This window comes from Panthera onca, chromosome A2 (genome assembly GCF_046562875.1).
Source record: "Panthera onca isolate mPanOnc1 chromosome A2, mPanOnc1 haplotype 2, whole genome shotgun sequence".
In the NCBI taxonomy this organism is placed as follows: Eukaryota; Metazoa; Chordata; class Mammalia; order Carnivora; family Felidae; genus Panthera; species Panthera onca.
The window spans coordinates 16,467,826-16,491,755 of NC_138340.1; the positions used below are offsets into that span (position 1 = coordinate 16,467,826).

The following is a 23,930-nucleotide window of genomic DNA, read 5'->3' on the forward strand; positions in this document are numbered from 1 at the left end:
AGTCCCGCGGGCGAACAGACAGCGCCGCGGCCGGGGGCGCGCGGGGTACCTCCCGTGAAGAGGTCCTGCTTCGCGGCTGAGGGTCCCTGTTCACGGGCCCGGGCAGGCCGATCAGAAAAAATAACCTCTGTGCCTCCCGGAGAAGAGAATGAAGCGGCGGCAGCGTCGCGGGCTACGTTCCCGGGCCCCGATGTCAGGGCTCCCTTGGCCCCGTCCCCTCCACACTCACATCCCGCCGCTGGCGACCCGGGGCGCGGCCTCTAGAGAGACGTCCCGGGGCAGGGGCAGCGGGCTCGGCTCGGCAGCTCCGCACACCCGTGGCGGAGGCGGCGCGGGGGGGCGGGGGGGCGGGGGCGGGAGAGGCCCAGGGAGGGCGCGGGGGAGGGAAGAGGCGCCCGGCCGCGGGGGGGAGGGGGAGCGGCAGACGCCGAGGCGAGGGACGCGCGCGGCGGGCGGCGGCTCCGAGCGGCGGCCGGGCGGGGGGCGCTGGAGGCCAGGCCGGCCAGAGGGGATCCCGAGAGCCCCATGAAGTGCCCCCGGGGCCGCGGACGGGGCGCTGTCCTGGGGAGGCTGTCGGGGGGTCCCCGACATCCATGGCTAGGCGCGGGCCGCGGCGGCGCGCTCGGAGTAAGTCGGGGTCGGGGGCCGGCGCCTCGGGGAGGGGGGCCGGCGTTGAGTAGGGGTGACGCCGGGCCTGGCCGGGGCGGGCGGGCTGGTCCGTCTCGGTGTCAGTCGGCGGCGCCTCCTCGGAGCCCGGTGGAGCCGGCGGCCCCGCGCCGCTCGGCTCGGTGGCTTTTTTGGAAACTTGCAAATGTTTTCGTAGAGAGAGGGAAGGGGGAGGGGAGGGAGGGAGCGAGGGAGTGACCGAAACGGAGCTCGGGGCTGCTGGAAGAACGGAGGCCAAGGCTGGGGGAGCTAGAGACGGACTGACAGACAGGCCGACAGGCAGAGCGTCCCGGCCGCAGGCGTGCTTCAGCCGCGCGGGCGCAGGCGGGGCTCCGGCCCAGGATGGGGAGAGGGTGCGGGAGGCGGCGGCGGACAGGATGGGGATCCGAGGGGGCTGAGGGGCAGGGAGCCGGCGGCCCGATCGCCGAAGGGCTCAATGTGGTTGCAAAGTTGGGATCGCGTCCCTAAGCTGCACGCCCCGAGCGGCTCGAAACGCGCCCCCCGCCCCGCCCCACCTCCCCTCCTTGCGCTGCCCGCGGAGCTAAAAATAACAGCCCGGTTCGCCCCCCGCAGACCGCGACCCCAACCCCTCCCCCGACCCCTCCCCCACTGGGCGTGGGGCGAAGCCACAGCTCCTAGTTCCCCAAAAGAAAAAAAAAAAAAAAAAAGAAAGAAAGAAAAGGCGGCGCGGGGTGGGGTGGGGGGGACGGGGGGCGGGCCGGGGGCGGGGGGCCCGGCCATATGGATGTGATTTCTCCGCTCCGAGGCAGACGGGCAGCTCCGCAGCGCTCGGCGCCCGCCCGCCGCCCGCCCGGCCCCCGGCTGCCTCCCTTCCTCCCTCCCTCTCTTTCTCCTTTGCGCTCGCTTGCTAGCCCTCGGCGCATGGGCCCCGCGCCGGGCCCCGGGGCCTCGGGCCGCCGGGCCTCCGGGGTCCCCTAGGCCCGGGCGTGGGCGGGGCAGCCCGGCCTGACGCAGCTCTGTACCCCACCACCACCACCACCAGGGCCGGCGGCGGCGGCTGCCCCGAGGGACGGGGCCCTAGGCGGTGGCGATGGGGGCCGCCCGGATCGCGCCCGGCCTGGCGCTCCTGCTCTGCTGCCCGGTGCTCAGCTCCGCATACGCACTGGTAAGTCCCTCACCCGCACTCCAGGACAGGCTGCGGGCTTGCTCTGCGGTCCCTGGGGTGGGTCCGACCGGGGCGCAGAGTCTTAGGTTCCCTGAGTAATCTGAACTCTGGGTGAGCGTCCTCTCTGACCCGAGATCCTGGGTGCCTGCTGTCTCTGGGGTGTCTGGACCTGGTGTCAGATGCCTAAGGTCTCCTAATTTCTGAAGGCTGGGTTTGGGGTCCCAAGTCTGGAAATCTATGGTTGGGGTTCCCCTATCTTCTGCTTCTGCGAGCACCACTCCCGTGGCTGTGTCTCCCTCAGAGATGACAATGTGATCTAGCTGTAGCCCGGGCTTTGGCCCTAAGGTAGGGTCCCACAGACTTTGTTCCAGGGCCTCTGTTTTCTGCAAATGTTGTTTGCAATCCAGCACACGGGGCTGTGAGTCTGAGGTCAGAACCAACCAGGCAGGGGGTAGGATTTAGGGGTCCCCTCCAGCTCTCACAATCACATGCGTGCACACACCGCGTACGCTCTTGCCCAGGGAGGCGGTGTGTGTGGCATGGAGGAAGGATGGAGGTCCCCTGAAGGAGACCGACCTCACAGAACACTTCTCCAGGAGAATCGTGCTGGAGGGGGACTCTGGTGAGTGAGGGACAGAGCAGAGGCCAAGAGGGGACCGGAGGGAGAAGAAGAAACAGGCTGGGAGATGGGCAAGAGAGACAGATGGGGTGGGGATGAGGGCTCCCCAGAGCAGAAGCAGCAGACAGACCAACAATAGCACAGAAAAGCAGGCACTGGCGGAGGCCAAGAGCCGGAGACAAGGAGGGAAGCATCATCGTCCGGGGCCAGAGTCTGGGTGCTAGGTGCCGGGGAGTCGGTCAGATCCCTCAGCAGCCCTGTCCCGGGAGACTAGCTCATTGCTGAGGAGACTGTCCGCCTGTGTGTCCCACTTCAAGGCCCCTGCTTCCTCCCTGGTACCTCCCCGGTGGGGGCATCTGCCTTCTAGAGAGACAAGCAGGCAGGCAGGCAGCTGCCTCCCCCCTGACCAGCTCCCTACCCAGGCAGAACCTTCATCGGGAAAGCAAGAGCTCTGAGATTCCTCCAGCTGCCTAATGCCCATGTGACCTTGGCCATCCTCCACATCTCAGTTTCCCCATCTGTAAAAAAACAGCAAGAACTATTTAGCTAAGAATCCCCTGATCTGAGGCTCTCTTCTCCTCTGGGAGCCTCAGCACGTTCCATTCCCTGGTGCCCGCGCCCTCTTAACTCTGGCTCCCCAAAGCCAGAGACCTCACCCCATAGGAGGACTTGCAGATGGGGGAAATCGAGGCTCAGACTCGTGCGGAGGCAAATGCAAGGACCCAGAGCTGTTTCCCCACACCCCCTTGGGCCAGGCTCACGGTCCCCAGGGCCCCTTCCAGGCTGTGTGCAGAGCCAGCCCGCGGTCTGTGTGCACATATATGGGGTAGACAGGAGGGTGGGTGTAAGTGTCCTGAGAGCATGTCTGTGTGTCAGAGCAGGGCTGAGCCAGACTTGGGGCATGCTGTTCTCCAGGTCCCCGTGAGTGTGTGTCTGAAACGCGTGTGAACTCACATGTGTCTGAAGCTGGGTCTGCACATCACTTGCAGGGACGTGGTTGTGCATATATGTGCATGTGCTTTTGTGAGCACATGTGCACCCAGGTCTATTGTTTCTTATTTTTATTTAATAGATGCTTTTGTAGCACTCTCTTCTTGCCAGACACTGTTCTAAGCACTTTACAATATTAACTACTTTAATCTTTCCAACAACCCTCTAAAAAAGGTTCTGTTATTGTTCCCATTTTTAAAGTAATCTGAATCACGCAATCAATATGACCATTTTTTATTGCATGCCAACCTGGTGCCAAGCCCTGTGTCTCTGTGGGGAGGGGGTAATGGGTCCCCAGGGCCCCTCACTGCTTTCTGGGGAAGTGGAGGCACATGCAGAGAATCGGCCTGGCTTAGCCCCGATGCAGTTCTGAGGGTAGGGCAGGAGGAGGGATGCCCTGGCTGGGTCTGCCCTGAGACCTTGTCGGGACAGCAGTGGCGGGATACTAGGACTGTGTATACACTGGACCTTCCCAAAGACCTTCTAGGTTTTAGGTCTAGAGGATGTGGCCCAAGCGTCACCCAATAGCCTGTAGGCCCCCTGGGCTCAGCTGGAGCCAGCGAGAGACTGACAGCCTGCCAGTTTCTTCTTCTGAACCCCGGGGTGACCGTTCCCACCCAGATCTGTGCTGTGGCCCACTAAGCCCGCCAAACTCAGCGAATAGTTCCCATCACCAAACCTGCATGCTGCCTGTCTAGCCAGTCCCAGAAGTGGGCTCCCAGGGACCTCAGGTTTGGGGGGCCAGAAAGCGCCCCACTGTGAGGACATCGGCTATGGCCAGACTCAGCTGGTCCATCTTGTGCCTTACGGGGAATAGTAGCCGCGAGCTGGGGGTCAGGTGGAGTGGATTTTGGAGGAAGGGACGGACCCACAGATTGTGAGTAGGGGGCAAAGGCATCCTTGGGGATGCCTCATCCTAAGGACATGTGAAAGAGAAACTGCAGGTCAGCATGGGGGGCAGGCCTTGAGTGCAGAGATGTGATGCGACCTCAGGGTCAGACCCAGGAGGGGCTGTGGTGGGTGGGAGTACAGGTGAGCCCTCCTAGCCTGCTCCAGAGCCAGTGTGGCCATGGACCCTCTTTTAAAGACAGGAAGGAGGGGCGCCTGGGTGGCGCAGTCGGTTAAGCGTCTGACTTCAGCCAGGTCACGATCTCGTGGTCCGTGGGTTCGAGCCCCGCGTCAGGCTCTGGGCTGATGGCTCGGAGCCTGGAGCCTGTTTCCGATTCTGTGTCTCCCTCTCTCTCTGCCCCTCCCCCGTTCATGCTCTGTCTCTCTCTGTCCCAAAAATAAATAAAAAAAAAAACGTTGGGAAAAAATTTAAAAAAAAAAAAATAAATAAAGACAGGAAGGAACCACCACGTGTTGAACAATGGCTGTCCTCAGATTCAGAGCTAGAAACTGTCACAAATGTTTTCTCATTCCATCCTTTCACCAGCCCATTTTATGGGAAAGGGCCCTGAGGTTCAGGCAGTGAATCTGTGGCAGAGGTGGGTCTTGAACCCACATCTTCAGACTCTTGCACCAAGTTTCTTCCTCCAAAGCAAGATCCCCATGTCCCACTGTGGGTTATTTAATTTTCCTTCCTTCCTTCCTTCCTTCCTTCCTTCCTTCCTTCCTTCCTTCTTTTCCTTCTTTTTTCCCTCTTTCCCTTTTCTTTCTTCCTCCCTTTCTTTCTTTTTCTTTTCTTTCTTTCCTTCTTTCTTTCTTTCTTTCTTTCTTTCTTTCTTTTTTTCTCCCTTCCTCCCTTCCTTCCTTCCTTCTCTCTCTTTCCTTTCTTCCTTCCTTCCTTCCATAAAATCCTTGTTATTTTACTTTTTTAAAATTTTTTTATTGAACAACTGATACTTGAATATGTTCTTTCTTATAAAAGAGTCACATAGTACAGAGTAAACAGAATTCACCCTTGATGGCTCCCAAGCCCCAGGGCCCCCTCTAGAGAAGATCATTTTTAACAGTCTGGGTCTGTGGGTGTCCTCCCAGACCTTTTCCTGTATATTTCCAAAAGGTACTTTTTTGTGTACATATAAAGCAGACAGTTTTGTTCTGTCGTTTTCTGCTTGTTGTCAAATGAATGGTGTCTGTTTGTAGGTAAAGCTCTGCCATGTGCATTTTTTTGCATAAAGGTATGTCTTAGAGATCTTCTTGCCAGGAAACATAAATCTATTTTTTAATGGTGCATAGTATTCCAAAATCTGGGATGCATTAAGCAGTCCCCAGAAATGTATATTTAGATCTTTTCTGCATAGGGGTGTGTGTGTGTGTGTGTGTGTGTGTGTGTGTGTGTGAGATTCCAGATGGGGGGGCAGAGGAGCTCCTTGAAACGCCCTCCCGTGGCCCAGTGTGACCATTTCTCCGCAGGGTATTTCTAGATTCTGTCATTGCTGGGTCTGAGAACATTCACGTTTTTTTATCTTAATAGACATGGCCAAACTGGCTTCTAGAAAGCTTGCGCAAGTTTATACTCACAATACCAGGAGGGACCAGGAGGGTCTCTCCCCAACACCCTCTGTCTCACGGGGGAAGCATGAGGATTTTCACCTTTGCCATTCTGATAGGTGAAAAATGGTGCGTCTTGTCATTTTAATTTGCCAATTACCCATAAGCTTTAGGACTTTAAGTTGGTCTATTGTCCCTCTTCTAAGAGCTTGCACAGAGCCATTACTCACTCCTCTTTCCATAGCTCATTTGTCTTTTTTGTATTGATTTGTTCAAGCTTTTTATATCACCTGCCCTTAAACACCTCCCCCCCCCCCCAACACACACACCCCAGCTCTGGGAACGGCCTGTGGACAGAGCAGGAGGAGGGGAGCCGAGCCCTCCCGGGAACTTGGGTTTTCTTCGGAATGTTTTAATGAGGCGTCAAGTGGCCTCCCCCAGATTCCTGTTGTGGGCCTTCTGGGGACACTCCCTGGTCCAGCCACCGCATCAGGAAAGCAGCTCTTTCAGAGAGAGAGTCCCTAGGAAAAAGAAAGGGTGGGGTGGGGTTTTTGCAGACCCCTGAAATTGTCTGCAAAATACCGTGTGACTGAGAGAGGGTGCAAAGCCCCCCTCAGACTCGCAAAGACACCAGAAACCTCCAAACCCTAAAGACCCCCAACTCTGGGACCGGCCTGAGCGGAGGTGAGTGCTGGTGGATCCTATTCTGCTGACCAGGCGTACGCTTAAGTTAGGCTGTACTATCCTTCTGGGCCTTGGTCCTCCGGGCCGGGTAGAGGCCGCCTGTGAAGATCCACCGGGTCCAGCAGCCAACTCCGCCATCCCAGGTTCCATCCCACCTCCTGCCCTGAAGGCGTCCACGCTGGCCAGGATGAGAGGCGTCACAGTGCCTCCCCCCCCCCCCAGCCCCTCCCAGCCCTGAACACAGGCAGCCTGTTCAGGAAGGCCTGGAGAGGGGGAGGAAAAGTCAGCACTTGTCAGCGGTGGCGGGGCAGGAGTGTCCCCGGCAGGGAGCCCGTCCCAGCCTGCTCGGGCCAGCCGGACAGACAGAGGGCAGCAAGGGGCGGGGAGCAGTCCCTAGCCAGCTGGCACGGGAGATATCGAGGGGTGCCAGCACAGGTCCCAGTAGTGGAACCTGGAGAAGAGGTGCAGGAAGGCCAGGAGGTCACGAGGGGGTCTCCTGTGAGCCAAGGTTTTCCCCTCCTGGCTTTTGTGGAGGTACAGCTCTCCTCGCTCCAAACACCAGGGCACAACTGTCCTCTGTCCCATTAAAGCCGAGCACAAGATGCCATCACCAACACCATCGCCGTGTGGTCGCCTCTGTCTGCCCCCACCCCTGAATTACCTTTCTGCCTCGGAGCCTCTGCTGGGAGGCTCTTGCCTGGTGCAGCAAGAGGTAGAATCCAGAAGGACTCTGGAAAGCCGGAATTGAGGCTTGCGCTAGAGGATCCATGGGGCCTGGTGCTTCCTCAAGCAGACTGGCCCTCTTCTTTTTAACTGTGACTCTCGGCCTCAGTGTCCCCATTTGTCAGATGGGGATGTGGTGGAAGATAAAGGAGATGTAGATAAAGCTCCACGGGCAACGGGGTGGGTGCCAATAGGCAGAGGGGCTAGACGGATGCCAGGCAGGTCTGCTTTCTCTAGAGGTGATGAGGAAGCTGACAGCCGCCTTCCCCCACGGGACCAGGGCGAACCCTGGCAGAGGGATGGGTGAGATGACCCAAGAGGACATCTCGAGTCTGACACCACTCAGTGGAAGAAGCCCCTTTCCCAAAGGCAGGGGTGTCGGCAGCTGAAGAAGTAGCCCTTGTATTTCCTTCTTAGTTTTGCCTGGAGGAGAATGTAGGCATGTCTGGGATCACAGACAGCAAATGTGTGGAATTTGGCAGTTAGGAGAGGAGCTGAGAGGAGTGGCCCTCATTTGGTCAGTGGCATGGAACTGGCTCTCTCCACCACAGCTGTCACCGTCACACCTCCATCACCACCCCTGGCCTCCCCGTCCTCACCTCCACCCCCACTGCCACCACACGAGGACGCTCATCCCCAACTGGGAGACTGTCCTCAGTGGGACTTCTCTGGGAGCTCAGGTAGAAGGAACTGCTCCCCCCCCCCCACCCCGTCCCCACCCCAGGGGAGGGGTAATGAGCAGATGGCCTTTTCTCTTCGTCTGGGCTTCTGAACTCAGGAAATGAGAAACACATCCGGGCCTCTTGACCACACACTAGTCTCTCCCTGGGACAGCAGCTTCTATGTTTGTAAATAACATACTGGCTTCCAGCCTCCACCTGCACCCTGCCTGGAGCCCCACAGACACCAGCTCATTGCTCCCAGGCTGCCCTCTCCCTATTCCTCCAGCTCAGGGCTGAAGTCAGGGCATCACCCCACCCCTTGCGTGTTCACAAACTGCACATCGTGCACACATGTGCACAGAGGAAGGCTCTGTGTTGGGGGGTCCACCATGGGGAGTGTGCTACAGCAAGGGGCACTGAAGCCGAGCCGTATATCGGTTAGGTCAGGAGAAGTCAGCCCTGACTCCAGACCATAAGAGGGATGTGGGAGGGGGGATTTGGGGCACCTGGTGCTGGGGCTGGGTGGCCCCCTCATTGGTGGGTGACCCCTGGCTATGATCCATCCCTGGGTCCCTCAGTCCTCACCCCTGACACCCAAGATCTGCCAGTACTCTAGGTCTAAACTGAGTCCCCACTCAGTTTATTTAAACTGAGCCAGCGTGAGTCCCCCGCACCAGGAGCTGGGCCAGAAAGACCTGAACTCTGCTGGGAAAGGGGAAGAAGGGCTGGTTAGGTCCGGGGAGGGAGGAGCAGACAGAGTCGACAGGCCAGGAGGGGAAATCGATCTGCCTTCGCTTTCCCCTTCACACTCGGGAGATAAGGCCTCCTCAGTCAGGGCAGAGGCAGATGAAGGACCCTGTTACCCACCAAGCCCAAGCCTGGGGGGCCTTGCAGTGACTTGCAATCTTACTGGGAATCCAGCTTGGATCGCCCCAAAAACTCACCAGGCACACTTCACCCAGCAGGCCCTCCTGTACTTCCTCCTCCCCCGCCTTCTGGAGTCCCGCCTCCCATCCACCCCTCACTGTGGGTCCCTGGACTTAGTCATCTACTCGGTCTCCCTCTGCCATTCTAGGTCCCCAGCCTGGAGCCACCTGCAGTGCCCAGCAGCAGGGGAGCCCATAGCAAGTGGGAGAGCCACGACTTGGCACTGGTGGCGCTGCTAAGGGGAGCAGTTATAGCGACCAGCTCGGCCCCGACCCAACCCCTGTCCAGGCTGTCCATGCAGTACCTCACTGAATGCTCACGACAGCCCTATCATCCCCCTGTTCGCACAGGTGGAAAACTGAGGCACGAGGGTTAAGCAACTTCCCTAGACACAGAGCCCATCAGTGGTGGAGGTGGGATTCAAGGTCCAGTGGTGGCCAGCAGAATGTCCCTGGACGAGGAGAGGGCACAGCTGGAGGGAAGGACGAATGGGGGCACTGCGGGCAGGGGAGCTGTACTCAAGGGCAGTGGGAATGAACTTGGCATGGAACTGTCCTCCTTTCCTTGGGAAAGTGCTTCCTTGATTCTGGCTTGGGTTCTTGCTGCAGTGGCAGTCCTGAGTGGCAATGGGTCCTACAACTTCAGGGAGGTCAGAGGTGGGGCCACCATCCCTGTGGATAAATGGAGAAGTTTGGGGGCCATGAGGTGCCTCCCTTCTCCTGAGTGTCCCCAGCCCCACCGTGGAAGCCAGACTCCAGAAAAGAGCGGTGCCTCCCCTTGGCCATAGAGAGGATAAAGCAGCAGCAGTTAAGTGGAGGCTGAGCGGACGCCTTGGGCCTGTGAGGGAGCGTGTGGTTAGTTCCTGGTCATCACCCAGCCAGCACGCTTTGCCAAATGGGCAGTTTTCAACCCATGACTGCTCACATCAGTGGGCTAGTCTATTAGGAGGGCTGGTGTGCCAGCCTTTGGGGACTGGTAGGAGCTTCAGTCACTCAGGAGCTTTCCATCAGCTGGCAAAAAGATGGGGCATTATCTGTTTGTCTTGAGAGAGATGGAGATGGGCAGAAGAAGGGGTGGGGAGGGGGGTGCGGTGAGGGAGTAAGGATAAGGCAATGGTAGAGGTGGTACCGACAGTGGTTATGGGGCTGGTGGCAATAATGGTGATGGCAGTGGTGGTCCTAATGTTGCCTTTGGTGGGGATTGCGACAGCGGTGATGGTAATGATGCTCTACTGGTCCGGATGGTGCTCATGGTGGTCATGGCGGTCACACTGCTGGTAATAATTAGTGCTCGCGGTGGCAATGGTGCTGGTGCAGGTGGCGGTGGTGATGGGGGTAGTGATGGTTTGTGTTGGCGTCGTCGGTCAAGGTGATGATGGTTGTTGGTGGTGATGGTGGTGGCGTTTATTGATGGAGGTGCCAGTTGTAATGATGGAAATGGTAGTGAAGGGGTGCTATCATGGGTTGGGGTGAGCTCAGCTATGCAGGGATCAGACCTCTCAGGAGCCTGGACCCCCAATGCCAGAGGCACAAAGAGAACTTCTGGTTAACCTTGGAGCCCCGTGAACTAGGGCAGGCCCAGTTGTCCTCCCTCAAGCCCCATCCTGCTCCGCTGCAGCTCAGGGAGGAGCGTGTAGAGCCGGGAGGAAACAGGAGGTGTGGGGGCCACTAGGGAGCACATGACAATCTGCCCCAGCCCTTCCCGGGGTGCCCTGGGCACTGGATCCAGCGGAGATCTCAGGGTCCAACTCAGACTGCAGAGACGGAGCACGGACATCTGATAGACGCCCCCGCCCCCCCCCCCCCCCCCCCCCCCCGCCCCGTAAGGAACCGCCGCATGACACACTTGCAGGGGCGCACACGCGGACCTTTGCCCGGGAACACATGTACACATGCATGTTCCCAGACACCCGAGGCTCACGTCCCAGATGCATGCGGGACAGTCCCCACGTGAGAACGCAAAGAGACAAGGGCGCACACGAGCGCGCGAGCCGGCCCGCAGTGGGTGCGCGGCCGCTGGACGCCGCGCCGCCCCTCACGCGCACGCGCACAGACGCGCACGCGCTCCGCTAAGTAAAACCAGCGGAACCCAAGTCCGGCCGAGCCAATTGGAGACTCCTTGGCCCTGGAAGCCGTTGCTGCTGCCACCGAGAGACGCGGTCAATTAACTTCTCCCAGCAGCCGGGCTCCCTGACCCGCCCCGCCCGGCCAGCCCGCCCCTTCCCCAGCCCGCCTCCTTCCTCCCCTGCCTCCCCCTGGCTCTCCGCCCTGCAAAGCTCCCCTCTGACAAGGGACCGGCCCTGCCGTGCGTTGGCTGAGGGGCGGCAGCTCTGCCTGTTGAGAGCCTAAGGGAGCCAGGCTCTGCCCTGTGGAGTGTGAGGGGACACAGCCCTGCTCTTGGGGCTGAGGGGTCTAAGGGGACAGACATGTCCCTGTCCTGGTGTCTGAGGGGACCTGGCTCCAACTTGGGGGGGGGGAGGGGGATGCGAGGGGAATGTATTAACCTCTGTGGGTCCCACTCGTGGAAGTGGCTAGACTTGGTCACACTAAGCTGTCCCCAGGGCAGCATGCTGCCTTTACTCTGACCCGCTTCCAACCCTGTCGGGGGGGGGGGGGGGCACAGCTTCAGGGTGCGACCACACCCCGATGCCCGTGATGATCTTGTTCTCCTCCTCAAAATGATTCCAGGGAACCCCAGTGGGTGGCAGCGAGTGCCCAGGGTGCCCAGGTTGGAAGGAAAAGAAGGAAGTATATTCCAGAGGAAACAGTGGGAACTGATACTCTCTTGTTGGCACCGTCAAAATACAGGGTCAGTCGGGCACCTGGGTGGCTCAGTCGGTTTAGCATCTGACTCTTGAGATTTCAGCTCAGATCATGCTCTCACGGTGCGTGAGTTCAAGCCCCGTGTCGGGCTCTGCGCTGATAGAGCAGAGGTGCTTGGGATTCGCTCTTTGTCTCCCGCTCTCTCTCCCAAAATAAGTACACTTCAAAAAAGAAAAAAACACAGGGTCGGCTTGGGTGGAAGGAGCCTCCAGATAAGCAGTGGGATGTGGGTGACTCCCACCCACAGCCCGCAGGGGAGTGTCCGCCCAACCAGACCACTGGCCAGCAATTCCTCAGTCCTCTAGCTTCTGGGACCACAAGGGTGGGAGCGGCTGAGGCACTCACCATTCACTGCAGAGAGCAGTGACTGGGGAGAGGGCCAGGATGGAAATTGGTGACTCCGGAGGTCCCCCAGGGCACTAGGGCTTGAAAGAATCCAGGGCTGGTTTATTTCCCCAGAGTTCACCACTCCTTATCCACCCCCTCTCCCTACCAGGTCCCCAACAGACAGGATCCTGTGAGGATCCATCCTGGGACATTCCATCCCTTTCCCATGTACCCTTAGGGAACAGACTGCACAGACAGTATCAGTGGCTGCAGCCTACAGGGTCACTAGCGGACAGGCAGGGGACATTCCCCTCCCTCTTTTATCCTGCTGGTGGGACAGGCCCTACCCTTTGGAGCTGCAGATTCCCATCTGTAAAATGGGAGCTTTGTAAGGCAGAGTTCCCAAATTCTAGACTCAAGGCCTTTGGAAAGGGTCGGGGGGGGGGGGGTGTGGGAATCCCTCAGGGAGGTTGGGATGGTTGTAGGACCTGCCTCTGAGCTGGTAAGTCGTGCCTGCAGTCTGACGCTCAACTTGGTAGGTGGATGCAGATGACGTCATGACCAAAGAGGAGCAGATCTTCCTGCTGCACCGTGCCCAGGCCCAATGCCAGAAGCGGCTCAAAGAAGTCCTGCAGAGGCCAGGTGGGGGCGGAGCCGGAGGGAGGTGGGGCCAAAGAAGGAGGGTCTGGAAGCGAGGTCCGAGGGAGGGAGGGTCCAGATGAAGATGAGGGCCTAGGATGCGGAACCAAGTGGCACCAGGGAAGTGGGGGGGGGAGGGGGGGGTGCTGGAAGAGGAGGTCAGGCCAAAGTGGGGTGGGTCAGGTGTCATCAAAGTCAGCAGACTGAAATGCACTGAGCCTTCCCTCCAGTGGCAGGGTTAGGGCGGTATGAAGGCAGCCACAGTCCGAATCACCCCTACAGGCTTAGATCTGGCAAGGCACACCAGGATCAGGGGCACTGACTAGGGCGCCAAATCCCACTGGGGTGCGCTGGGACAGCCTCCTGGAGGAGGAGGTATCCAAGGAAGGTCCAGAAAGATAAGTAGATCTTTGAAGAGGGCCACCTGGTCAGAAGACGAGGCTGAGGTGTCCAGGGTCAGGAGAATTGGGGTGCATGGGGCTGGACGGGGAGGATGGGTACCTGGGACTCTGAGTCATAGTTACTGTCCGGGAGAAGGTGTTTGATCTGAGGTAGGGAGGGCTGCTGCCCACCAGTGCAGCCTCTCCAGGGACCTGTGCTAAGGTGAAGAGGGGGCACTCACCTTCCTTCCTGCCTCCTGCCCTATCTTGCCCTGAGTCCATTTCCTGGAAGAGAAGATGGGAGCTCATTAGCAACCATCCGGGCCTCTGCCGCCTGTCTGATCAGTCTCATGGACCTGGAAGAAGCCCAGACCCACCCTCCCCCCCGCCCCCCCGACTGGCTGTCAAGAACAGTTTCCTGTCTGGAGCTGGCTCTCAGACTGCCGGGGACCCAAGCACACAGTGACACACTTTGTAGCACGTGGACTTTGCTCACAGTCACAGGGATTCACCTGGTCTCTTTGGTCACAGCCCTGTCCACACTGGCCCCACTGGTGACTCCTTGGTTCCCTGCCCTGGTGACTTCAGGGCTTGGGGGTCAGGTGGGCCCCCTCTCTTTGGGTCCCAGCACTCTTCCTAGTTGTGGAAGCCTGGAGGCACCTTGCCCCGCCCCAGCCCGCCCCCTCCCGATGGAGCCCCTCTCTTCCTGCTCTACCCCATCTTGCTACCCCCTCCCTGCTGATGCCCCAAGGATCAGGCACAGCCATTCCATCCCAGTTGGGGCGTCTGCCCTCAGCTTCCCATTGCTGCCACAGACCCTGACATGGGAGGGCCAGGGGCCCTGCTCAGGCTGTCACTGAAGGGACACAAGTCAGAGAATGAGGGAGACTTTTCAGCGAGGGAGAGAGATCTTGAACATCTCTCTACTGGAGAGAAAGGCCAGCCCAGCTCAGTCTCTGGAGTCCCTCTGTGGACCCTGTGGACCCTTAACTCAAGTATCTCAGGGCAGGGGACGGACGGGTAGGTAGACTTGCCTGAACACCCTTGACAGCTGCACACTCTTGCTGTTGTCATCCACACCGCCAGCTTCCTGAGCTGCACAATGCTCTGGCCAGGCTGCGTTTTCACAGTTTAACCTCTCCGTGGACATCACCCCTACCGTCCGCTTTTGTCCTGCGCCCCCTGGTGGGGCCTCGTCCTCCTGCACAGGCTCTGGCTCCGACTCCTGGGTGGGAGGACACCGCCTCTGCCCGTGGGTTGCCCACGTTTACTGCTCTGCCAGCTAGTTGATCCCACGCCCGCGTGGTGTTCGTTCCCATTTGAACCTCCTGTTGACAGTCTCCATACCCTCTGCTTACTTTGCACCTGGCAAGTACTTTACAGTTTGTAAAGCGCTTCCTCACCTGTTACCTCAGCTCTTTCAATGGCCTGGGCTGTCAGCAGGACAGGGATGAACCCACACTGCACAAAGGGGGAGTCTGAGGCAGGAGTGTGCCCTGGGTCTCCTGCCGTAGGACAATCGATAGCCATGACTGCCCTGATTTCTCCAGCTGACATAATGGAATCAGACAAAGGATGGGCATCTGCATCCACATCAGGGAAGCCTAAGAAAGACAAGGCATCTGGGAAGCTCTACCCCGAGTCCGAGGAGGACAAGGAGGCGCCCACTGGCAGCAGGCGCCGAGGTATGTCTGTGCTTCCATGCATCCATGGGATACCACCTAGGACCCACCCACCCCGCCGCTCGATCCCCGGCAAGTGAGCTCATGCTCTTCAGCTCTGTGGAAAAGAAGAGGCTGTGGCCCCCTCCCTTAGGAAAGCAGGGGAGGGGCTGGGAGGAGACAGAGCCCAGGAGGTATGGTGTGGAGGGGGCCGGCAGCTGGATGGGCCCAGACACCCAGGAGATTTGGGCAGAGAACTTGTCCCACATTACCCCAGCGGTGGCCCCAGGGCTGTGGCCCCTCCCATGGAGAGAGATGACAGAGAACCTGGGAGACAGAGGGGCAGGGCCAGATACAAAGACAGGGAGAGACAGACAGGGGACCGGGAGGCACAAACTGGGACTGGCACTCTGTCAGAGGAGGGTCCATCAAAAATAGTATCCTGGGCCATAGACACAGAGCAGGAGAGGATGGAAGCCACGGAGGAGCGGGGCCAGAGAGAGTGAGACAAGGAGGGGAGAAGAAAAGAGAGGGAGGAAGATGCAGGGCAGTGTTGTCCCTCAGGAAGGTAAGGAGAGACAAACGCAGAGCCCAGGCTGCAGCCACAGGGCCGGTTTGAACCGGCTGGGTGGGCAGCAGATTCCAGATGGGCCACATCTGGGAGGCTGTGGTCACCCTGTGGCTCCCCAGGGACCAGAGGGAATTGTGGGCCTAGCCAGGCGGGGCTGGGAATATGGTGCCCAGGACAGAGAGCCTTTCACCAGGCTGGGGTGGGTCCAGCCATCAAGGCAGCCTTCCAGGATGGCTGGAGAGTCCTGTGGCTGGAGCCCTGCAGAGGGAAAGAAGGGAGCTGGGGGGTGGAAAGTAGAAGATTCAGAGGCCGGGGACCCTCCAAGGTCACTTAGTAGCTCTGCTGTAAGGCTGGAGCCCTAAAGTAGGGTAGAATCCCACAGATAGCACTTAGATTTGGGGGGATGATACCTTCCCTACGAATGATCATTGGAGTCTTGTAGCAGGTGCTCAGGGTGGGTCTGGGAGGGGGGTGGAAGCACAGGCTGATATGGTCAGTCCCAGCTACCCGGTGAAGAAGCTGGAATACAAAGAGGGTGGACATCTGCATGAGGTCAGCTGGCACTGGAAGCTAGTCCTCCTGCCTCCTGTCCATGGTCCCTGGGCAACGATCACACGGAAAGCATTCTCAGCTGAGGGAATTAGTCTGGGAACTTCCCCTTCTCCAGGGACACCTGGCGGTGGGACCAAGAGTAGAGGAAAAAGAGAAAGGCCCGGCCAGGGGCTGAGTCCCTGAGGAGGGCAGGGCCCTAGGCTGTATGACTTCAGCAGATCACTTGTCTCTCTTGGCCTCCACCAGTCAATCTAGAAAATAGGGCCATGCCAGTACCTGCATACAGGGGCTGTGGGTGAATTCTATGAGGCCAGGTGGGTGCAGGGCACAGTAGGTAGTAAGGCTCAATACATTCTCTCCAGAATGCTCCAGGCCTGAGTTCTCCAGTCCTGGGGCACACCTGTCCCTGAGGGAGCCAGCGACCACAGGTGTGTTCATTCTTCTGGGTCACTAACCATGGACTTGACTGGTGTCCCCCACCTTGTCTGTCTGTCTCTGTGGGCACAGGGCGCCCCTGCCTGCCCGAGTGGGACCACATCCTTTGCTGGCCGCTGGGGGCACCAGGTGAGGTGGTGGCCGTGCCCTGTCCCGACTACATTTATGACTTCAATCACAAAGGTAAGGCAGGCTGGAGTAGGGTGGGGACCACAGGGGTGCCAGGACTTGGAGCTCAGAGCTCCAGACCTCTCTGCCTGCCCTGACCCTCCCCATGGACCCGCAGGCCATGCCTACCGTCGCTGTGACCGCAATGGCAGCTGGGAACTGGTCCCTGGGCACAACCGGACATGGGCCAACTACAGCGAGTGTGTCAAGTTCCTGACCAATGAGACTCGTGAACGGGTGCGAGCTTTCCCCCTCCCCAACCTGACCTGGATAAGGTCACCCTACCCCATTGGTGACCCCTGAGCTAGGCCTGACTCCTCCGGCAACCTTCACTGGCCTCTTACCCTCCACCTGAGTCCCAGGGCTCTGACGGTGTGTCCCCACCGGCACAGGAGGTGTTTGACCGCCTGGGCATGATCTACACCGTGGGCTACTCTGTCTCCCTGGCCTCCCTCACCGTGGCTGTGCTCATCTTGGCGTACTTCAGGTGGGCGGGGCTATGGGCGGGGCCGCGCTCGGTGGGCGTGGGCGTGGGCGTGGGTGGGGCCGAGGTCCGGTGCCTCCCTTCCCCTTACCCGGGCGGGGCGTCCCTGCCAGCCGCGCACAGCCTGGCTTCCCGGCCACACACCCCCCCCCCCCCCCCGCGCGTCCCCGTGCCCTCACCCACGGTGTTGTCGCGCGCCCCGCAGGAGGCTGCATTGCACGCGCAACTACATCCACATGCACCTATTCCTGTCCTTCATGCTTCGCGCCGTGAGCATCTTCGTCAAGGACGCGGTGCTCTACTCGGGGGCCACGCTCGATGAGGCCGAGCGCCTCACCGAGGAAGAGCTGCGCGCCATCGCCCAGGCGCCCCCGCCGCCCGCCGCCGCCGCCGCTGGCTACGTGAGTGCCCCTCCCTCTCACCGGCGGCCCGCGCCCCCCTCCCCCCCTCCCCACCTCTGGCTTCGCGCGAGACCCACCCTGCCGTCCCTCGCCCGGCACCTCCACTTGCCGCTAGGCCCTCCCCTCTGCCCGTCTCCTCCTGCCATGCCACTGGAGTGAGCCACGCACAGCCACCCGGCACCCTCGACCCCCGCTTCCAGCCCCTGCTGCCGTGGGCTTTGTGACTGTCTTCACCCGGCACTTTCCTCAACACTCCTGCCTCAGCCCAGCACGCCCACCTACCCCACCTCTTCACATTGCCCCCTGCCACTGTCCTGAGTGCCCTCCTGCCCCTGGCGACGGCTTTCTCCCTCTCCCTGCACCCCCAGCTCTGCCCTTGACCAGAGTCTGGCCCTTCCTGCCCTCGTGACCAGCACCACTTGTCCTATGTTATGAGCAGCCCTCAGCCCATCTCCAACTTCTGCACATGCAGGCCTGCCTTCTGGCTAACACCACTGCTCTCCTAGGCGGGCTGCAGGGTAGCTGTGACCTTCTTCCTTTACTTCCTGGCCACCAACTACTACTGGATTCTGGTGGAGGGGCTGTACCTGCATAGCCTCATCTTCATGGCCTTCTTCTCAGAGAAGAAGTATCTGTGGGGCTTCACGGTCTTCGGCTGGGGTAGGCAGGCGTGGGGGACAGCGGGGGCTGGGGCAAGGGTGGGGCCATGGGCAGCAGGGTCAAAGGGTCAGGTGCCCACACAGCATATGCCATCCCATCCACCCTTCTGTGAGTCTGACCCCATCCCAGATTCAGGCAACAGGCCTTGGCCAGGGGTCAGGGTTCACCTGGGATTGGCTCAGCCCGGGGTTGGGGTTCACTTGGCCTTGAGGCCCAGCCCAAGAGAAGGAGGGGGTCCTCTCAAGTTAAGATTCAGGTCAGGATCAGAGTGGGATCTCGGGTCAGAGATCACCCTAGGGCCAAGGTTGGGATCTGGGGTGCCCCCTCCACCCTGAGCCCTGTTTCCCTGCCGATCCCCCTCACTGCCTGCAGGATCCATGACCCAGAACCCCAGGGCGGGCTCTCGGCATCATCTGAGCTTCAGCAGCCCCTCTGAAGAGTGGGTTGCTGGGGCTCTGCACGGCTCCCCCACGGGCTCTGGGATTGAGTTACCGATAATTGTCCATTATTGTTGGCAGCTCCCGAGCTTGGCTGGGCTCCGGGGCAACTGGCCAGACTGGGGCGACTGGCCAGACTGCAAAGGGGTAGGCCCGGTGGCTGAAGCCCTCCTCCCTGCACTCAGCACCCAGAAGCTCTCAGGTCAACAGCCACAGCCCCTTGCCACACCCTGACCTTGTCCTCACCCACAGCAAGCCCCAGAGCTGGGGGAGATCTGAGCCTGGTTCCAGGAACTGACATGGGCTCTGGGGCTAGAAGGTGTCAGGGTGGGCAGGAAACACACAGATTGGGAGCACACAGAGCTTCATGACACAAGAATGTCACAGCTCTTTTTCCCACCATAAACCCAGGTCGCACCCTGCCCCTCCCAAGAGTTCACCTGGCCTAGAATGAAGTGTGAGGGGCTGGAGGGTGGGAACCTGGGCTCCCTTCTAGAGGCAGAGCTCACTGAGAGGTACCATGTGCATTCTGAGCTGACTCGGGCCTGGGAACACCAAGGTTCCCCTGTGGACTTTACTCAGCCTGGAACGACGGTTGTCACTCCATCCAGTCTCATCCGTGGGGGCTAGGGCCTTTCACGCTGGGTGTTGGGGAGGGGGGCGTGCTGGGACAGAAGAATGCTGGCACTGGGCCCCCTCCCCACAAGAGCACCCCGTGCGGATCACTGCCCTTGAGAGGAGAGCAGGGGGGAATGGGCTGGGCACAGGGAAGTCAGCGATGCCTTATTTTACCCTGTGCCCGGCAGGTCTGCATGTGTGGGTAGGAGACGCAGAGCCAAGATGAGGGCAGAGGGCTGAACTGGGCGCTGGGCACTAGAGCCTTCAGAGGAGGCTGTTGGGGAAGCGGAGTGGCACATGCCAGCCTGTGGCTCTGTCGCCAAGCAGCCCGTGGCTCCAGGGTGAGGGGGGTCAGGGACGGTGACTGGGTAAGCTAGGGGTCCTCAAGGATGAGAGGGGTCTGGCGAGGAGGGCTGAGGGGGGAGACATCGTGGGCAGCACCTACGGTTCCTCACACGCTGCCCCCTCTGCACCCACAGGTCTGCCCGCCATCTTCGTGGCCGTGTGGGTCAGTGTGAGAGCCAGCCTGGCCAACACCGGGTAGGTCCAGGTGGAGAAGGGGGCCAGCGGGGGCGGGGGGGTTCTGACACAGGCCAGAAATACCCCTGGAGCCCTCTTCCTCTGTGCGGTATGTGAGGGGGCTTCCTGTACCCTGGCCCTGAGTGGGCCCCGCTTCAGTTTTGTATCCAGCGTTGAGTCAGGTGCCCCCTCAGGGTCACAAGAGGCTGCTGCAAAAGAAGCGTGTGAGGGTGGCCTTAGGCCTGGCCACACCCAACACTCGGCTGTCCTCTGTCAGAGCAGACCAGCTCCGGGGCCACTCTGTGGGCAGGCTCAGGGTGGGAACAGGGGGGTGGGAGCTGATGCCTCGGCCTCCCCCAGGTGCTGGGACTTGAGCTCCGGGAACAAGAAGTGGATCATCCAGGTGCCCATCCTGGCCTCCATCGTGGTGAGCAGGGGTGGCAACAGGGCCGGGTGGGGGTATGTGCCACAGGCCCCAGTGCCCAGCCCCTGACGGGGACTCGAGGCTTCCCCGGACCCCAGGACTGGAGCCACAGGCCTGAGAAGCAGCTGCCCCCAACCCCAGTCCGCTGGGGAAACCAAGGGCCCACCTGGGGACGCAGTGGCAGAGCAGAGTCCGGGCAGGGCCGCGTGCCCCGGGGCCCTTGCCCCCACCCCCGGCTGGGGTGCAGCTCGAGATGCAGCCCTCCCTCCCTCCCACAGCTCAACTTCATCCTCTTTATCAACATCGTCCGGGTGCTGGCCACCAAGCTGCGGGAGACCAATGCCGGCCGGTGCGACACGCGGCAGCAGTACCGGTGAGCTGTGCCCGGCAGACCCCGGCTCCTCAGAGCTCAGGGGTCATCAGACCCCGGCACCATGTGAAAAAGCAAAGACAGAGGCTCCAGGAGTGAGCCTGTGTCAGGGGGAGAACCCAGCTCCTGACTCCCTGGCTGGCCCCAGGGATCTCACCCCAGAGCCAACCTGGGCCATTCGGTGCTAGGCCCTGCCCTAGAGCTGGGGTCTGCAAGGGTGAGACAAACCCAGACCTCTCCTTAAAGAGCTGATCGTTCAACTCTGAGGGACCTGAGGGCCGTGGGTGGCTTCGAGAGGGCGGTGGTTCAGCTAAGACCTGAGGAATGGGCCGTGGGATGAAGAAGGAAGGCAGGGGTGGCAGGGGGGGCGGGGGGGGGAGATGAGTGTGTGCCAGTAGGGGGACCGGCAGGTGCAAGCACCAAAGGGCCCTATTAACACTCTGCCAAGACAGCGAAGGGTGGTTGTCCCAGGTTAACTGGATTGTGCTCCACCCTGGCCCGAGCCTCAGGTCCCGTAGTGGCTCCCGAAGCCTGGAGCCTAGGGCTGGCGGGTGGGGACGGCACCGTGCCTACTGAGGGGAAGGGGCTTGTTCCTGACCCACGTGCCCTGCCGGCCCAGGAAGCTGCTCAAATCCACGCTGGTGCTCATGCCGCTCTTTGGCGTCCACTACATCGTCTTCATGGCCACGCCGTACACCGAGGTCTCAGGGACGCTCTGGCAAGTCCAGATGCACTACGAGATGCTCTTCAACTCCTTCCAGGTGCGCAGGCCCTGCCCAAGGCCCGGCCGAAGGTGGGGAGGGCAGCGGAGGAGGGTCCACTCCCACCCTCCCTGGATGCGGCCTCCGGGCCCTGACCCCACGTGCCTCTCTCCACAGGGATTTTTTGTCGCCATCATATACTGTTTCTGCAACGGCGAGGTAAGCGGTGGGCGACGTTGGTACGAGGCAGGGAGAACGGGAAAGCGCCAGGGGCCCCCCAAGTCCTGTCCTTCCATTCTTCTGTTCGGCTCCTCCTATATTCCTCCAAGAACATCCCCGAGAACATTTGTGAAAGCAGAGTCTTTCCAGATGATTCAGGCTTGGGACGTCCTAGGATTTGTGGGCTCTTCGATCTCTGGCATAGCCAGTGTCTTCCCAAGCCCACAGTTGAATCTCCGTAATCCAGACTGAACAACTCAGCCACCCTTGGGGCCATTTGAGCCTTGTAGACTCTGGGCGTGTCAGCTGCCTGAAGCCAGGCACCATGTTCTGAGGATGACGGGATTTTACTTGGCCTTGGAATTTTCCAGTGATATCCCGTGCCTTCGGTTCTATTCAGTGCTGAGTGTTGTAGGGGCAGGGAGGAGGGCACGGCTGGGCCTGGCCGGGGGGCACATGCGGCAGAGGGGTTACCTGACGTCCTGCCCTCCTCCCACCACCCCAGGTACAGGCTGAGATCAAGAAATCCTGGAGCCGCTGGACACTGGCACTGGACTTCAAGCGGAAGGCACGCAGCGGAAGCAGCAGCTACAGCTACGGCCCGATGGTGTCTCACACGAGTGTGACCAACGTAGGCCCCCGCACGGGACTCGGCCTGCCCCTCAGCCCCCGCCTGCTGCCCGCCGCCACCACCAACGGCCACCCCCCGCTCCCCGGCCACACCAAACCGGGAGCCCCGGCCCTCCAGACCACACCACCTGCCGTGGCTGCTCCCAAGGACGATGGGTTCCTCAATGGCTCCTGTTCGGGGCTGGACGAGGAGGCCTCTGCGCCGGAGCGGCCACCTGCCCTGCTGCAGGAGGAGTGGGAGACAGTCATGTGACGGGGGACCTGAGGGTGGGACCCATGGACATGAGGGCCGACAGACGGACCAAGAGACGGGTGGTTGGACGGTTGCCCACTCAGGGCTGGGGCTGGGAAGACAAAACAGGAAAAAAAAAAAAAAAAGGGAAAAGGAAGCAGCGTGTAGCTTCCTGTGGTCTGAACTGGGGACTTGGGAGGGGAGGGGCAGGAGCATCGGAGAAGTTCATGGGTGTCACCTCAGGAGGGACTCTGGGGGCCACAGGCACAGTGGAGCAGGAAAGACCTGGGAGAGGCCTACAGTGGCTGGAGTTTGCTGGGGTCACACAGGGACCCGGCGGAGCCATGCAGGGGCGGGGCCCCAACCTTTCCCTGCCACCCTTGGATGCTTCTGGTTGGACCGAGGCCCCCGGGGGGACCCAGGCTCCTCCGGGCCAGCTCTCCACCTGCTGCCCCAGTCACTGTCCACCAAGGGCCAACCGCATATCCCTAGGTCCCTGGCCCTGCTCCGGACCCCTTCCTGCCCCTCTGGTGGCCATACTGGGCCCCTTGGAGGCTGGGGTACGCAGGGAGCCCTCCATACGTGGTCCCAGCCCCCACCCCAGATGTGACACACCCCTGGCAATCAGACTGAGGGTGAGGGTGCGGGGAACATGCCGAGGCCATCAACTGAAGTGTGAGCTGCGGCCTCTGCTCTGGCCTGGGAGCTGTGGGGGAGCCTGGGGACAGCCCACAGGTCTGGCTGGGCTGAGGACCTGCAGGACCCGGCATGTCCACTCCCTGTGCATCCGAGGCCGTCGCTGAGCACCCCCCTCCGTCACCCATCCACTACATTCCTTGCCCCCTTGGCCCCTGCACTGCCCAGTCCTGGGCCCCAGAATGACCTCCTTGAGAACTGACCCAGCTGAGTGTCCATCCCGTGCTCTGACCAGCACAAGCTTCTTTCTCCATTCCGAAGGCAGCCCTGCCCGACTCTGGGCTTACACAGGCCAGCACCCCTGCCTGGCCCTTCCTTCAGCCCAGCGCCACCCGTTTGTTCTGCTCCATGGACTCAGCGTCTGGAAGGCGCTCCCAACTCTAACGGCACCGCCACCACGGGGGGCTGGGTGAGGGGTCACGGGGGAGGGACCGCAAACTCACTGGGGCAGCGGGTGGCACAGGTGTGCTCTGGGCAGCCTCAAGCCCGGCCCTGCCTGTCCTTCTAGATGGTGGGCAGGGCAAACAACTGCCCAAGGCCTGGCACACGCCTGGAGCACCATGTGGTGTCATGTGCTTGGAATGGCGGGAGACGCACGGGCCAGGACCTGAGCCAGTTTAAGCATCGAGGACTCCCGTGAACACCGGGCGCCACTGGAAATCATACAGGGAGAGCAACAAGGTCTGAGCCACATTTAGAAGAGTGCATCAGTGGAGAGGCCGGAGGAAGTTAGGGGTCAGGGGACAGGCAGCCTTGTGGGAGGCAGGTGGCAGGCCAGAAGCACCCTGGATGAGGTGCTGGCTGGGAGGAGGCCCAAGCAGAAGAGAACCCCCATCCCCTTCCCAGGGGTGTCCGTGTGATGCCCCTCTTCAGGGCTCAGAGCTATGGGACCTCTGGACCACTGGGCTTTCTGGGAAACTCGTCCCACCCACCCCGCAGGCAGGCACTGAGGCCTCTAGTGGGCTGGGCCCTGGGGCCCCACCGTCTAGCCCAGACTCCTCCTGGGGAGGCTTCTGAAATAGAGTCCATGAGGCCCCCTCACCCTGAAACATTCAGACTGGGTATCCCTAGGCCAGGGCTGTGTCTTCCCCCTCAGACTAGGCATGCCCCAGAACAGAGCTGAGCCTCCTCTTTCAGATTGGATTCCCTCT

The 23,930-nt window shown here is 60.6% G+C and overlaps 1 protein-coding gene across 5 annotated transcripts; it reads left to right on the forward strand.

Moving 5' to 3' along the window:
* Positions 1 to 404: 404 nt before the first annotated feature.
* PTH1R (parathyroid hormone 1 receptor) lies at positions 405 to 22,240 on the forward strand. 5 transcript variants are annotated; one of them, XM_060630856.3, is made up of 16 exons: positions 10,885 to 10,991; positions 11,521 to 11,641; positions 12,152 to 12,370; positions 12,522 to 12,624; positions 14,552 to 14,686; positions 16,293 to 16,403; positions 16,507 to 16,625; positions 16,781 to 16,875; positions 17,078 to 17,273; positions 17,780 to 17,933; positions 19,468 to 19,528; positions 19,868 to 19,934; positions 20,210 to 20,304; positions 20,921 to 21,062; positions 21,180 to 21,221; positions 21,727 to 22,240. In XM_060630856.3, the coding sequence occupies exons 4-16, from the start codon at positions 12,540 to 12,542 to the stop codon at positions 22,102 to 22,104; spliced, it is 1,680 nt and encodes a 559-aa protein (XP_060486839.1). In that variant the 5' UTR covers positions 10,885 to 10,991; positions 11,521 to 11,641; positions 12,152 to 12,370; positions 12,522 to 12,539; the 3' UTR covers positions 22,105 to 22,240. The 5 variants fall into 5 exon arrangements, with proteins under 5 accessions (XP_060486837.1, XP_060486839.1, XP_060486838.1 ...); XM_060630854.3 differs by lacking the exons at positions 10,885 to 10,991; positions 11,521 to 11,641; positions 12,152 to 12,370 and adding exons at positions 405 to 627; positions 1,670 to 1,792; XM_060630855.3 differs by lacking the exon at positions 12,152 to 12,370.
* The last annotated feature ends 1,690 nt before the right edge of the window (positions 22,241 to 23,930 follow it).